This window comes from Nicotiana tabacum, chromosome 18, assembly GCF_000715075.1.
Source record: "Nicotiana tabacum cultivar K326 chromosome 18, ASM71507v2, whole genome shotgun sequence".
Classification (NCBI taxonomy): domain Eukaryota; kingdom Viridiplantae; phylum Streptophyta; class Magnoliopsida; order Solanales; family Solanaceae; genus Nicotiana; species Nicotiana tabacum.
In genome coordinates this window covers 115126482-115139714 of record NC_134097.1, presented here as the reverse complement: position 1 = coordinate 115139714, position 13233 = coordinate 115126482, and the positions used below count along the sequence as shown (strand labels likewise).

The 13233-nt window shown below is 36.4% G+C and overlaps 1 protein-coding gene and 1 long non-coding RNA gene across 2 annotated transcripts; both read right to left on the bottom strand.

Annotated features, from left to right (window-relative positions):
* Positions 1 to 2201: 2201 nt before the first annotated feature.
* LOC142172650 (uncharacterized) lies at positions 2202 to 2708 on the bottom strand. Its single transcript, XM_075236315.1, has one exon. It carries the CDS (start codon positions 2706 to 2708, stop codon positions 2202 to 2204), a length of 507 nt encoding a protein of 168 aa, XP_075092416.1.
* Positions 2709 to 11327: 8619 nt separating this feature from the next.
* LOC142172824 (uncharacterized) lies at positions 11328 to 12727 on the bottom strand. Its single transcript, XR_012701792.1, has 2 exons — positions 12397 to 12727; positions 11328 to 11593 (listed from the first exon to the last, which is right to left on the bottom strand). It is a non-coding gene; the product is annotated as an uncharacterized LOC142172824 (long non-coding RNA).
* Positions 12728 to 13233: the final 506 nt, after the last annotated feature.

Genomic DNA, 13233 nt, shown 5'->3' with positions numbered 1-13233 from the left:
TCACTACGGTCTCTTTCTTGGCAGGGGAAAGTGTCTTGTTGAATACCCCATGAGCACGCTCTACCATTTAGTGTGCCCTTTGTTGAAGACTTTGTGGCCTTGTTTTGTGGATTGTACCCCAAAAAGATTCCTTCACTTGTCTTTTTGCGTTGAGCTTCCCAATCTAATCCTTCCTATTGTTAATAACAAGGCATTTTCTTCCATTTGGCAGCTCCTGGTGGATTTTGATTCAAGAGGGACCTGGTCCGACATTGTTCTCAAGGTAGAGGACAATATTCACTGTTTTTGCCCAGAATTTCTTGGTGATTCCATAGGCGATGAGAACTATCCATGCAGCATTTTTAGTTCCATTCTTTCTTTCAGCTACACCATTTTGCTGTGGAGTCCTTGGTGTTGAGAAATTGTGTGATCCCTTCTCCCCCTCCTCCTTCATTTTTTGAACTCATGTCCAGGTGACACTTGAGTTTGGCAGACCACAAACCAGGTTCGGCTGAGTTAATTTATTCGGAGGTGAGAAGTTTTCATATACCAATCCTTCATAACATGGTTGCGACTTCACTCATCTCATACCACCAGCTTATGGAGATTCATAATTAGTCGAAGTGGATATTCATGTTTCCTTTGTCCACTAAGACCACTTGGCAAGTCTTCAGATTGGTGACTTCACTTTTTAGGCCATTCATATAAAGCTCGTTCCCACTTGAGTGCCGAAAGAACCTCTCTACCTTTTCATTCACTAAGAATGTACCCTTTACTTCCTTCTCAAGGATACATTCCCTTCCTGCAGGGCTTTCAATGAGAAGAGATTCATGATGTTTTCAGTTGCATGCTTTAAGCATCCACTGTCCATAGTCCATCAGTAAACGTTTTGTTTTTCCGAGCAGATTGAACCCTGACTTGGTTATTTTCTTTGAAATACCCATTGTTCCCACAGTGGGTACATAGCCAGTTATCAGGTACAATGACATACTTGCTGTGGGGGTTGTAGGGCGTTTTCTCCGTTTGGAACCCAATACCCTGCTTGTTCCCACTATTGTTGAGATACATGGCAGTGACAGCATCTGAGGACTAGGTCCACTTCAGAGATTTCTCAAGATCATTTCTTACTTTCTCCAACTCAGCTTGGAGTTACTGATTCCTCTCGAGTTCATTGCAGAGACTGGTTTTTACAATAGTTAACTCCTTTTCAAGCATGATGTGCGTCTCACTGGCTACTTCCTTACCTTTCCCAAGACTTACATTCCTATGTTCTCTATTGAGTCCCTCAATGGTTTCCTCTAGATCAGTGCATATTACTAATAGGTCATCTCTTTCCTCTTCAGTAGATGCAACTTTTTCTTCTAAGGTGTTATTCACATTGTTAAGGCCTTCTATTGTTTCCTTTAGATCAAAAACTACTACCATAAGATCGTCTCTCTCATTTTCCACACTAGTTATTCTTTCATTCAAGGCTTCCTTCTCTTGTTCAAGATTAGCTATGGTCTCTTTTAAGTCCACTACACAGACCACTAGATCATCTCTAAATTGTTCGGCCTCTCCTAGTTCTATGGTCAGGATCTCCTTATCATTTACAAGGCTATAACAGACATCAATTAGGACATTAGATAAAGACCTTAGCTTCTTAGAAGAATAGGATTTCAGATTTTTCTGAACGTCCCTGAAATTTACCTCATCGTCTTCATCTTCTTCTTCATCATCATCTGACTCAGCCATCAACGCGAACAGTGAATCATACTTCATTGCTTCAGTTTCCACTGCCATCATGGAACTGATTTTTGCATCTGATTCCCTTTCGGATTCACTTGAAGAGTCTCCCCAAGCAGCAAGAGCCTGCTTAACGATATTGTCTGCAGCATTTTTTCGATTGAATTGTTTATCTGGAACCATGTTCTTTTTTTTTTGCTTTGTCAGGATTTTGCTTGTACTGGTCCTGTTTCACGAGTGGGCAATCTTTGATGAAATGCCCTGACGTTCCTTCTTTTACTTGAACTGCCCCATTTTGGTATACCACCATTTCTTCGAACCATCTTTTGAAATCTCTTAGTAAGATAAGCCATGTCACTATTTTCATCACTTGAATCACTGCTTTCAGCCTTAAGCACCAAGTTCTTTTCCTTCTTAGGCTCTTTTCTTTCGCTGTCTTTCTTTCTTTTCAACTCGTATGTCTTCAGATTACCAATCAACTCATCCATGGTTAGAGTCTATAGATCTTTAGCTTCAATGATGGCATTTACCTTACTTTCCCAAGAGCCAAGTAGAACACTGAGAATTTTCCTTACAAGCTTGTTTCTGGGAATTACATCTCCAAGTAAGTGAAGCTCATTTATGATGGAGATGAATCTGGTGTGCATATCTTGTATGGACTCATCATCCTTTATCCTAAAGAGCTCATATTCAGCGGTGAGCATGCCAATCTTGGATTGTTTGACCTGAGTAGTTCCTTTGTGTGCGGTTTGTAAGGCTTCCCATATTTCTTTGGCAGTATCACAAGCTGATACTCTATTGTACTTATCAGGTCCTATGCCACACATCAAGATTTTCTTGACACGATAGTTCTTTTCTACAAATTTTCTATCAATGTCGTTGTACTCTCTTCTCCCTTTGGGCACCAGTGGTCCTGTTTCTTCAAGTTTCTTCATGGGAACATGTGGACCATCACAGATGATATCCCACAGCTCTGAATCTTCTGCCATCATAAAATCATCCATCCGGGTCTTCCACAAGCCATAGTATTGACTATTGAATCTGGGAGGTCTATAGGTTGATTGTCCTTCTTCAAAGTTTGGTGGAGCAGCCATTGAGGATCCTTCCTAGGTGTTCGCCTGATAGGAGAAACCTGCTCTGATACCAATTGTTAGTTTATATGAGTCCACCAAACTATAGAGTACCTGGTTCTCTATGAGATGATGCGTAGAATACAATAAAGACTGAATGTAAAGAAGTCAAGAGATTTTTCTACGTGGAAAAATCCCACACAAGGGGATCAAAAAATCACGACCTACTCTTGTAGTCTTTTAACTCAAATAACTTGTAATCTCCCTATTACAAGCCACTTTGCAAAAACCCTATTGCAAGGACTTCAAACTAACTTGTGATGAAACCACCACAAGCCACTCTATAACTCTCCTAGTTACAAAGGATTTAAACTTATGACTATCCCTAGTCACAACATAAACTCAGAAGTTTACGAATTTGGTTTGTTCCTAATACAACGCTTCTAAGAAAGCAATCTAGTAATTACAATGACGAACAAATAACAAGATTGCAACTCAACTACGGATGTACATAAACTCATTTAGAAACTGATCCTTAGTGGAGTTGTCTTCTTGTTCTTGACACACCAGTGACTTCAATGCCGGATGAATACTTTTGTTTCTTGAGAGAATATCACTGAATGCACAAAGAATGGTGTGTCTTTTACCAAGTTGTTTTATCACAAAAGATAGCACAATGGATAGTGATATCAACTCTTGGTGTATGCTTCTTCCCAATAAGAAGTGATTGTTGTACTGTCTGCATAGCCACTTTTGGGCAGTTGCGTTCTAGCTGGATAATGGACTTTGTACTTCTATCAGGACACACCAACGAACCAGGTCCTAGTTGTGTTCCTCTTCTGTGATAGTTGCTAGATGGTCACTTTCTTTGCTACGTTCCAGCTACGTACTTGACTTGTACTTCTGTCAGAGAACCCTAAGGGAGCAGGTCCCTGTTGTGCTCCTCTTTATATTGATTGCGTACAGTCACTGACTTGTGCTTGTGTCGGAGAACCCTAAGGGACCAGGTCATCAGGGGTCCCTGTTGTGTTCCTCCCTGTGGTAGTTCATCCTTCGACCATTTCACATGGAATGTATATCCTGTGAGCCAGGTTCTCTATCTGGTTCATCACGAAAAGTTTGTTAGATCATCAAAACATAAGGCTAAGACATTGAAAACCCATTAGGCATGTCGGCGGCAGACACCGGAGGATCTTTATTGGTGAACTTCTGCATACCAAACGTGGTAAGCCAGAAGAACACCCTTTGCTGCCACCCTTTGAAGTTGGCTCCGGAAAATTTTCCCGTTTTGTCGGCCGGTGGCACATCAGTTCGGCTTGACGAGGCTATCGTCGTTTTCCGCAACAGTAGCAGAGGGATTTCCATTATCAATTTTCATTTCTCACTATCAACAACAGAAGAGTTCAATTAGTGTCACAAAATAGAACATTAACAATACTATAATTAATGATAAACAATACGTTTAATAAATAAAAATCGAAGTTTTTATATACTGTTTCAGATAAAACGATGAAGTTTTTATGTTCTTCAAATCGTTTCTAAATTTTAATACTCCAATGAAGTTTTTATATCTCCAAATCAGGGATAGAAAAATTCAGAATGAGTAAAAAACCACACAGGTTTTAATCTCTAAAAATAGAATACATATTATAATATAAAAATAATTTTCTTAAGATTCTTAGTCATTCTGTATTACTATAATAAATAATGAAACGGTAAATTTTCTAAAACAGAAAATTAGCAGCAACAGAATATCGAAATAATGAAGTTGTATCTGAAATATAATTTCGGAATAAAATCGAGCCCACTGAATGTATAGTATATCCTTAAGGAAATTATTCCCTCGAGTACCCGATGTGATGGAATATTATCCTTCCAAGATAGAATAATTTAATTCACCGGAGTGTTGGTACCAAAAACTCCGGTGAAACAACTAACCATTCGAAGGTTGTAAACCACACTAAAATTTTAATTGTGCGAAGAAGCTCAGAAAATTTTGTCAGGAAAGATTCTGGGATCAAGGCATATTTATAGCCATTTTCTGGCATTGTTTCTGAAAAGATTTGCAACCTTTCAGAAAAAGTCATGGCTGTTGGAACAGGCGGGAATAATTTCCGTTTAAAATATTTCGGGAAATTAATTTAAAATAATCTGGGAAAGAAATGGACCGGGTCGCGTTGCGGGTCCTAGTTTATTCCGGGTTGAATTTTCGTTAATTAATTAAATAATTGAAAGAATTTTTTTTTAAAAAGATTAATCAATCAATCTTTGACTGAAGCCGAAGCCGAGCGAGCGATGACGACGGCGCGAGACTCACTTTCTTTCCAACCCATTTAACACCAAGAGAAGTGCTTGTTAGAAATTTACCGTTTATTCTAGAGACTTATAGTGTGTCCCACATATAAGGTAATAAATTATTTACCTTGTCTCCCAAAGGAAATAATATATCATATAATATTCTGTAGTTATGCATATATGGTAGATTCTTTGATGGAAAAAAATAATTTTTATTAAGAGTCCCTAGGGCAACAGTAAATTTATGGAGAAATCCCTAGAGCTAAAATATTTACCTAGGAGTCCTTAGCCTACCTATAAATATGCTTGTGACTCCATCAGTCTGGCATCCTACGATAGGCACAGGCTAGAAATCTCTCTAGTTTTCTGCTAAAGGTTTCAAAGGCGATTCCCTACAACGCTTGAACCACAATGGCTGAAGGTACGTTTCTGTTAATATTCTGATACGTAGGCTCTGTGTATGTGTATTAATTTCTATATCGTGGTATCAGAGCCACCCTTTAGCTATGTTGTTTGGTGTTATATTTTGATGAAATTACGGATATAGAGGAGTAAAAAGTTTTGGCTTACCGCATCTGTTTTCACATACTCGAAACCTTCGCATGTATATACATCAGTTTTAGAATTTCTTTTGAGGCTGAGAACCTACCTTGTTATCTTTTAGTCTGTGTTGTGATTCGATTTCAAGAATAGAATAATTAAATGAGGCAAGATGTAGTGCTTGTTTAATGTTTTGACAATTGAAGGCAAAACGTAATCATAGAGAATTGGTTCACTTTATATGCCAAAATGATATTCCTTCAAGTATGTTAGTGCTTTTTAATCCTTCACTAATAATATTGATAATTGGTGTAATAATTAGATGCGAAAATCAAGTACTAATTGAAAGATTCGAGCATTAGTTTGTTAGTGGGTATTTTGTTTTGATCAGAAAAGGAAAAATCGATAAAGTGTATTAGTATATTCTATTTTGAAACAAAGATGTTTATGAATATTGGTTATCTTCTCACCGTACACTTCCATTCATGTTTCATAAAGTAATTTCCAAGCATCTTAGCTCCGTTCACAGTCTTGACAAAATTAATTTTTTTTGTTATGAGAATTCTGGTTTCTATCTTTAATAATAAAGAATTTATATGATCTCGCATGAAGTTTTAACTGATAATACTATTAATAATATTTTTATTAAGGTTTTAAGAATCATGTCATGTGATTGTGTGTTCTGTCACTGTGTGATTTGGTATTCCTGAAGGTTTTTCTATGACTCAAATGATACTTGTAATATTAGTACTTATTGTAACGATTATCAACTTATTAAAGGGCGAGACAGATGCTGTGTCTTTATTTGATGTGCCCATTTTGACTATATAATCAATATTCAGTTTAAGTTGATTAAGAGATGTCATTTTGAGTTTTCTTTTGTGTCATGTAATTAGGAGTAGCCACAACGTCTTGAGTACTTGATATAAAAGAAAATATTTAGTCACATAAAGTTTAGTGATTAAAATTAATATTATAATGACATCTATTTTGTCTGATTATCTTATTAAAATGGTAACCCGGCCCTACAGGGAGGTAACCATTTTGGTGAGATTAATTGGAATGAGATAGTAAACCTTTAAGTTGGAAATTATCTTATGCCCATAGGTACAGATTAATTTATATGTGTTTTAGTTTACTAGTTTAATAAAGTAAAGTAAATTCTATGCATGAGTTGCAACCTCCTCCCATATGAGGGTCTAGAATTTACTTAGAATCGGCATTTTACGCGATTCACCTTTGATGGATTGTACTTCATAGCTTATGTATATTTATCTTTTTTTCCGTCTTTACCGCTTTTTCTACTGTTATTTTTAATGAGAATGCTCGAATTTCAATGTTTTCTAGTGATAATTATGCTGAATGGAAGGAAAAGGTCCTTCTCAATTTAGGGTGCACGGATCTAGACCTGGCACTCCGTGTGAATGAACTACCTATTCCCACGGAATCAAGTACGACAATTGCTAAGGCTAATTATGAGTGGTGGGAGCGATCTAATCGTTTAAGTTGAATGCTCATTAAAAATCACATAAGCCAAAGAATTAGGGGTTCTGTCTCTAATAGCGGTAAGGTCAAAGCTTACATGAAAGAAATTAATGAACAATTTGTAAGCTCTGACAAAGCACTGGCCAACACCCTTATGAAGAGGCTCTCAAGTATGACTTTTGAATGAAGTCGTATAGTGTGTGAGCACATTATGGAGATGAGAGACATTGCTGCTAAACTCAAGTCCCTTGAGGTTGATATGTCTGAACCATTTCTTGTGCATTTCATTCTCAACTCATTTCCTGCGAAATATGGTCCGTTCAAGATTTTTTACAACACACATAAGGATAAATGGTCAATCAATGAACTCTTGACCATGTGTGTTCAAGAAGAAGAGAGGTTGAAGCATGAGACACCTGAAAGTGTTAATATGGTGACTCATGGTAAGATAAATGCAAGGAAGGGCAAAAGTGTTCCCATGAAGAAGAAAGGCACCTTTGACAAAGATGCTTGCTGTTTCTGTAAGAAGAAGGAACACTGGAAGAAGGATTGCCTGAAATACAAGAAATGGCTTGAGAAAAAAGGTAATTTTACCTTTGTATGTTATGAATCTAATTTTACTGAAATTTCTGATAATACATGGTGGATTGATTCTGGTGCTACAATTCATATTGCCAAAATCATGCAGGGCTTTCTAACTCAAAGGAAGCCTATAGGAAGTGAACAACACGTCTATTCTGGCAATAGGACACGTTCACGTGTGGAAGGCGTGGGGACTTATAGGCTCATTTTGAAAGATGATTTTCACTTAGATTTAGAAAATACCTTTTATGTTCTAGACTATTCTAGAAATTTAATTTCTCTTTCAAGACTATCTATTAGTGGATATGATTTGAATTTTCATTATCCTTCTGTGAAACTTTTGAAAGATAATAAAGTTATTGATTTTGCAAATTTGAATGGAAATTTATATAAACTTGAGCTAGACCCCACATTTGAATGCAATATTTTAACTTTGTATGACAAAGAAATTGACATTAAGCGATGTATTATCAATGAGAACTCATCAAGTCTTTGGCACAAGAGATTGGGACACATCTCTATTGATAGAGTCAAAAGGTTGGTTAATGATGGAGTTCTAAAAGGTCTTGATTTTTCTGACTTTATGACTTGTGTGGATTGCATAAAGGGTAAGCAGACCAACAAATCACCTAAAGGTGCCAAAAAGAGTTCTCAATTACTTGAAATCATACATACAGACATATGTGGACCATTCCTACCCCTTGCTTGAATTGTGAGAGATATTTTATATTGTTTATTGATGACTATTCAAGATATATGTATCTCTATTTTTTGTTTAACAAATCAGAAGCACTTGATTCTTTTAAAGTTTACAAAACAGAAGTAGAGAAACAAACTGGTGCTCAGATCAAAATTGTAAGATCTGATAAGGGTGGAGAATATTATGGTAGGTACACAGATAAAGGACAAGTTAAGGGTCCATTTGTTGAGTTCCTTGAAAGTGTAGGTATAATTACCCAATATACCATTCAATGAAAACCACAACAAAATGGTGTGGCAGAAAGAAGTAATCGGACATCAATGGACATGGTAAGAAGCATGATTAGCAGATCAAGTTTACCTTTATTCTTATGGAGTGAAGCCTTAAAAACTGTTGTGTATAGTTTAAATAGGGTTCCATCCAAGGTTGTCCTCAAGACACCTTTTGAGTATTGGAAAGGATGGAAACCTAGTTTAGATCATTTATACGTTTGGGGATGTACAACTAAAGTGAGGTTTTATAACCCACAACTAAAGAAGTTGGATGAAAGAACAATAAGTGGTTATTTTATAGGCTATGCAGTTAACTCTAAAGGAGTTAGGTTTTATTGTCCTTCTCATTCTCCTAAAATTGTTGAGGCTACAAACACTAAATTTCTTGAGGAGCATGAAGAGAGTGGGAGTGGTTTGACTCAAAGGGTAAATGATTTAAACTAGGTTTTCATTCTTTTCATAACTCAAAATGTGTCTTGGGGACAACCTTGGATGAAACCCTATTTAAAATATATACAACAATTTATAAGGGAACCACCTGTGGTACCATTATTTATTAGGAACTTGAATGTTGCTCAGAAAAATTCTCATGAATTATCTGAACAACAACAAGTTCAAGATCCACCACCACTTGAGGAGTCGCATGAAGATCAACCCGATATACTTGAACCCACTAAAGAAGTGCCTGAACCAATGGGAGCGAGAAAATCCTCAAGAGTTCGAAAACCAGCAATTTCTAGTGACTATGTTGTATATCTCCAAGAGTTTGATTATGATATTTGAACTAAAAGATGATCTATGCTCGTTTTCGCAAGCCATGAATGGAGAAAACTCCACACTTTGGTATGATGCCATGAAAGAAGAGTTAGAATCTATGCCTAAAAATAAAGTCTGGGATCTCGTTGAATTACCAAAGGGATCCTCTACCATAGGTTTCAAGTGGGTCTTTAAAACTAAAAGAGACTCATCTGGTAATATCGAACGATATAAATCCAGACTTGTAGCCAAGCGTTTTACTCAAAGGGAAGGCATTGATTACCATGAAACCTTCTCTCCGGTATTAAAGAAGGATTTATTGAGAATAATCATGTCATTAGTATCTCATTTTGATTTAGAGTTACATCAAATGGATGTGGAAATAGCTTTCCTGAATGGAGATCTTGAAGAGGAGGTATACATGCGTCAGCCTGAAGGACTTTGTGATAAGGACAAAAGTTACCTTGCTTGAAAGTTGAATAAATCCATTTATGGGCTAAAGCAGGCTTCCCGCCAATGGTATATTAAATTTCATAATGTTGTTTCTTCATTTGGATTTACGGAGAACATCATTGATCAGTGTATATACCTTAAAATAAGTGGGGGCAAATATATTTTCTAGTCCTATATGTGGATGACATTTTGCTTGTAAGTAGTAATTTGGGATTGTTGCATGAAACTAAACAGTTCCGTATCCAGAATTTTGATATGAAGGATATGGATGAATCCTCTTATGTCATTGGCATAGAGATTCACAAAGATAGATCCCAAAGATTACTTGGACTATCTCAAAAGGCCTACATTGAAAGAATTCTAGAAAGATTTGGGATAAAAAGTTGTTCACCTATAGCAGCACCCATAATTAAAGGTGACAAATTCTCTTTGAATTAATATCCACAAAATACATTGGAAAAAGAGCAAATGAAAGACATTCCCTATGCTTCGCTTGTTGGGAGCCTTATGTATGCACAGGTCTGTACTAGATCCGATATTGCTTTTGCGGTAGGAATGCTTGGCAGATATCAAAGTAACCCTAGTCTTGACTATTGGAAAGCTGATAAAAGGTTTTGAGATATTTGCAAGGAACCAAGGATTTTAAGCTCACATACAAATACTATGACTGGTTGGAGGTGATTAGATATTCAGACTCTGATCTGGGTGGATGCAAAGACACTGGTAAATCTACTTCAGGATACATTTTCCTTCTTGCTGGAGGTGTTGTGTCTTGGTGAAGTGTCAAGCAGACCATTGTTGTAACATCCACAATGGAAGCTGAATTTATAGCATGCTATTAAGCTACATCACAGGCACTATGGTTGAAAATTTTTATTTCCGGCCTTAGGATTGTCGATTCCATTTCAAGGCCATTGAGAATCTTATGTGATAATTCAGCTGCAATGTTCTTTTCTAAGAATAATAAAAGTGGCAGCCGAAGCAAGCACATCGACATAAAGTACTTGATGGTTAGAGATTATGTGAAAAAACAAGATGTGAATTTTGAGCATGTTAATACTACTTTGATGATTGCTGATCCTATGACTAAAGGTATGTCGGCTAATATTTTCAAGGATCATATAACCCATATGGGTCTTACTAGCTCAATTTAGCCTTGCTTTATTCTCTAACAGTTTATCTAGACATTATGTTTATTTTGTTATACATGACAAAGCACACTTTGGTTTTCATGTATTATTTTGTGATCATTGGATCAATAAAGTTGGACTCTGAATGACTTATATTAAGTTTATTCATAAAGTTGTTTGACACTTTGTTGGAACATATTGTACATTGTAATACATGAAAGGAATTGTTTGTTTAATGTCGCGACCCAAATCGATGGCCCGCGATGGGCACCCGGTACCTTACTCGACTGAGTACCAACGTAACGTATCTTTCTTATTACATCATTATATACACGTGACATAGAGGCCTAGTAGGCCAACATAATTATTTATAAACTCAAACATAGGCCGACAAGGCCATACAATCTTTCACGCATACGACATATGTCTACAAGCCTCTAAGAGTACATAAATATCATAAAGGTCGGGATAGAGTCCCGCCATACCAAACAATACACGTCTAAATCATACTAACCAAACAAGCAACTTCGAAGCAAATGAAGCGCACCAACATCTCCCGCTGAGCTCATAGCTTACTCGGAGGGCTCTCGACCTGTCTATTGCGACCTGCGAGCATGAAATGCAGCGTCCCCAGGCAAAAGGGGCGTAAGTAAGAATAATTTACCGAGTATATAAGGCACATAAGTAAGTACATAAGAGACATGGAATAAATATAGAGTATATGACTCAACCTGTAAGTCTGAATAACTTTTGTAAATCATAAAATACTTTTAGCGTCATGCATATGCGTATGAATGTCATGTCGTGCATAGGTACATGTTTCATAACATCATCAGCCTCTAAGGGCATCCCATCATATCATATCGGCCACTGTGGGCAAAATCATCATCGTATACCAGTTGATCAGGTGGTGGTGCGTATATAACGCCATAACCTTTCCCATATCCCATATACATATATATATACATACATATATACGCGTATATAACACCGTTTGAATCATATTTACATATATATGAGTATATAACTCTGTTTGAATCATATTTCAGCCACTAGCTGATCAGGTGGTGGTGCGTATATAACGCCGTAACCTTTTCCCATATCCCATATACATATATTTACATATATACGCGTATATAATGCCATCTGGTCATGAGTCAATGCACTTGTATGAAATGCATGAAAAACACGTAATAATCTCAATATTTCTTCCGGATAAACTTTTTCAACTGTGTATTATTCTGAGACCCACGAGCAAAAGATAAAATATTATGACACACGGAAATTCAAGAACATAGATATCTCTAATACTTCTATGAATAGAGTCATTCGTGGAATTTGTGCATTTGCACGTTTCGTTCGTATCGTATGGAACATGCCAAAAGAAAGAAGGGATAGCCTTAACATACCAGAGCAAGTACCTATAACGTGACTTCACCAGAGAAATACTTGTTCCCGCTATCCTAATCATTTTTGTTCCTCCTATATTACTGTAAGGATTCATCAATTTTATCCCATTCCAACCTGGAATATCTCCCAAGATACTTGATCCATGTCTTCTAAGAATTTTTGGCACGTTATCAACCATGATAGAGAAAGTTAAGCCTCACATCATACATCAAGCAGAAATGTATTCAATTACTACTGCCAACTCCAAATGTGAAAATGTCACGTTGCTATTGAGAATAGATATCTCTCTCTTTGAATTTGATCAAATATTGTATAACTTATCTTGCTGAAGCTCATCCATTCCTTTAATGAATTAAGGAGATTGATTTTTTTTTTACCTTGTGAGTGGGCCCCAGTTTAGGGATGACTAAGCCACTAAACTCACAAATTTTGCCACCTTGAAATGTGACATAAGAGTCACTAAATTGGGAAAGGTGGGCTGCCACGTTACTAGGGTATAACTTATTAAATATTTATCCACTTATTAGTTAATTGGGTAATATTCCGTTACCCGGTAATTGTAAGCACGTGATTTTTGCCCTATATGAGAATTACTCCCAAAAAATTCAAAAAATAAAATAATTTTTCTTGGTGTGCAATTTTTGTGATATTTTGTGTAACTATTTGTATGTTTGTCTATACATGTTTATTTGTTAAATTAATAAAAAAATACAAAAATAGGCATCTTTTGCATTTTTAGCATTTAATGTCCAAATGAACAATTTTATGCTTAATTATTACTTAATTGTGCGTTAATTATTATTGGAAGTTAATTTGCGCTTTTATAACTTAATTTA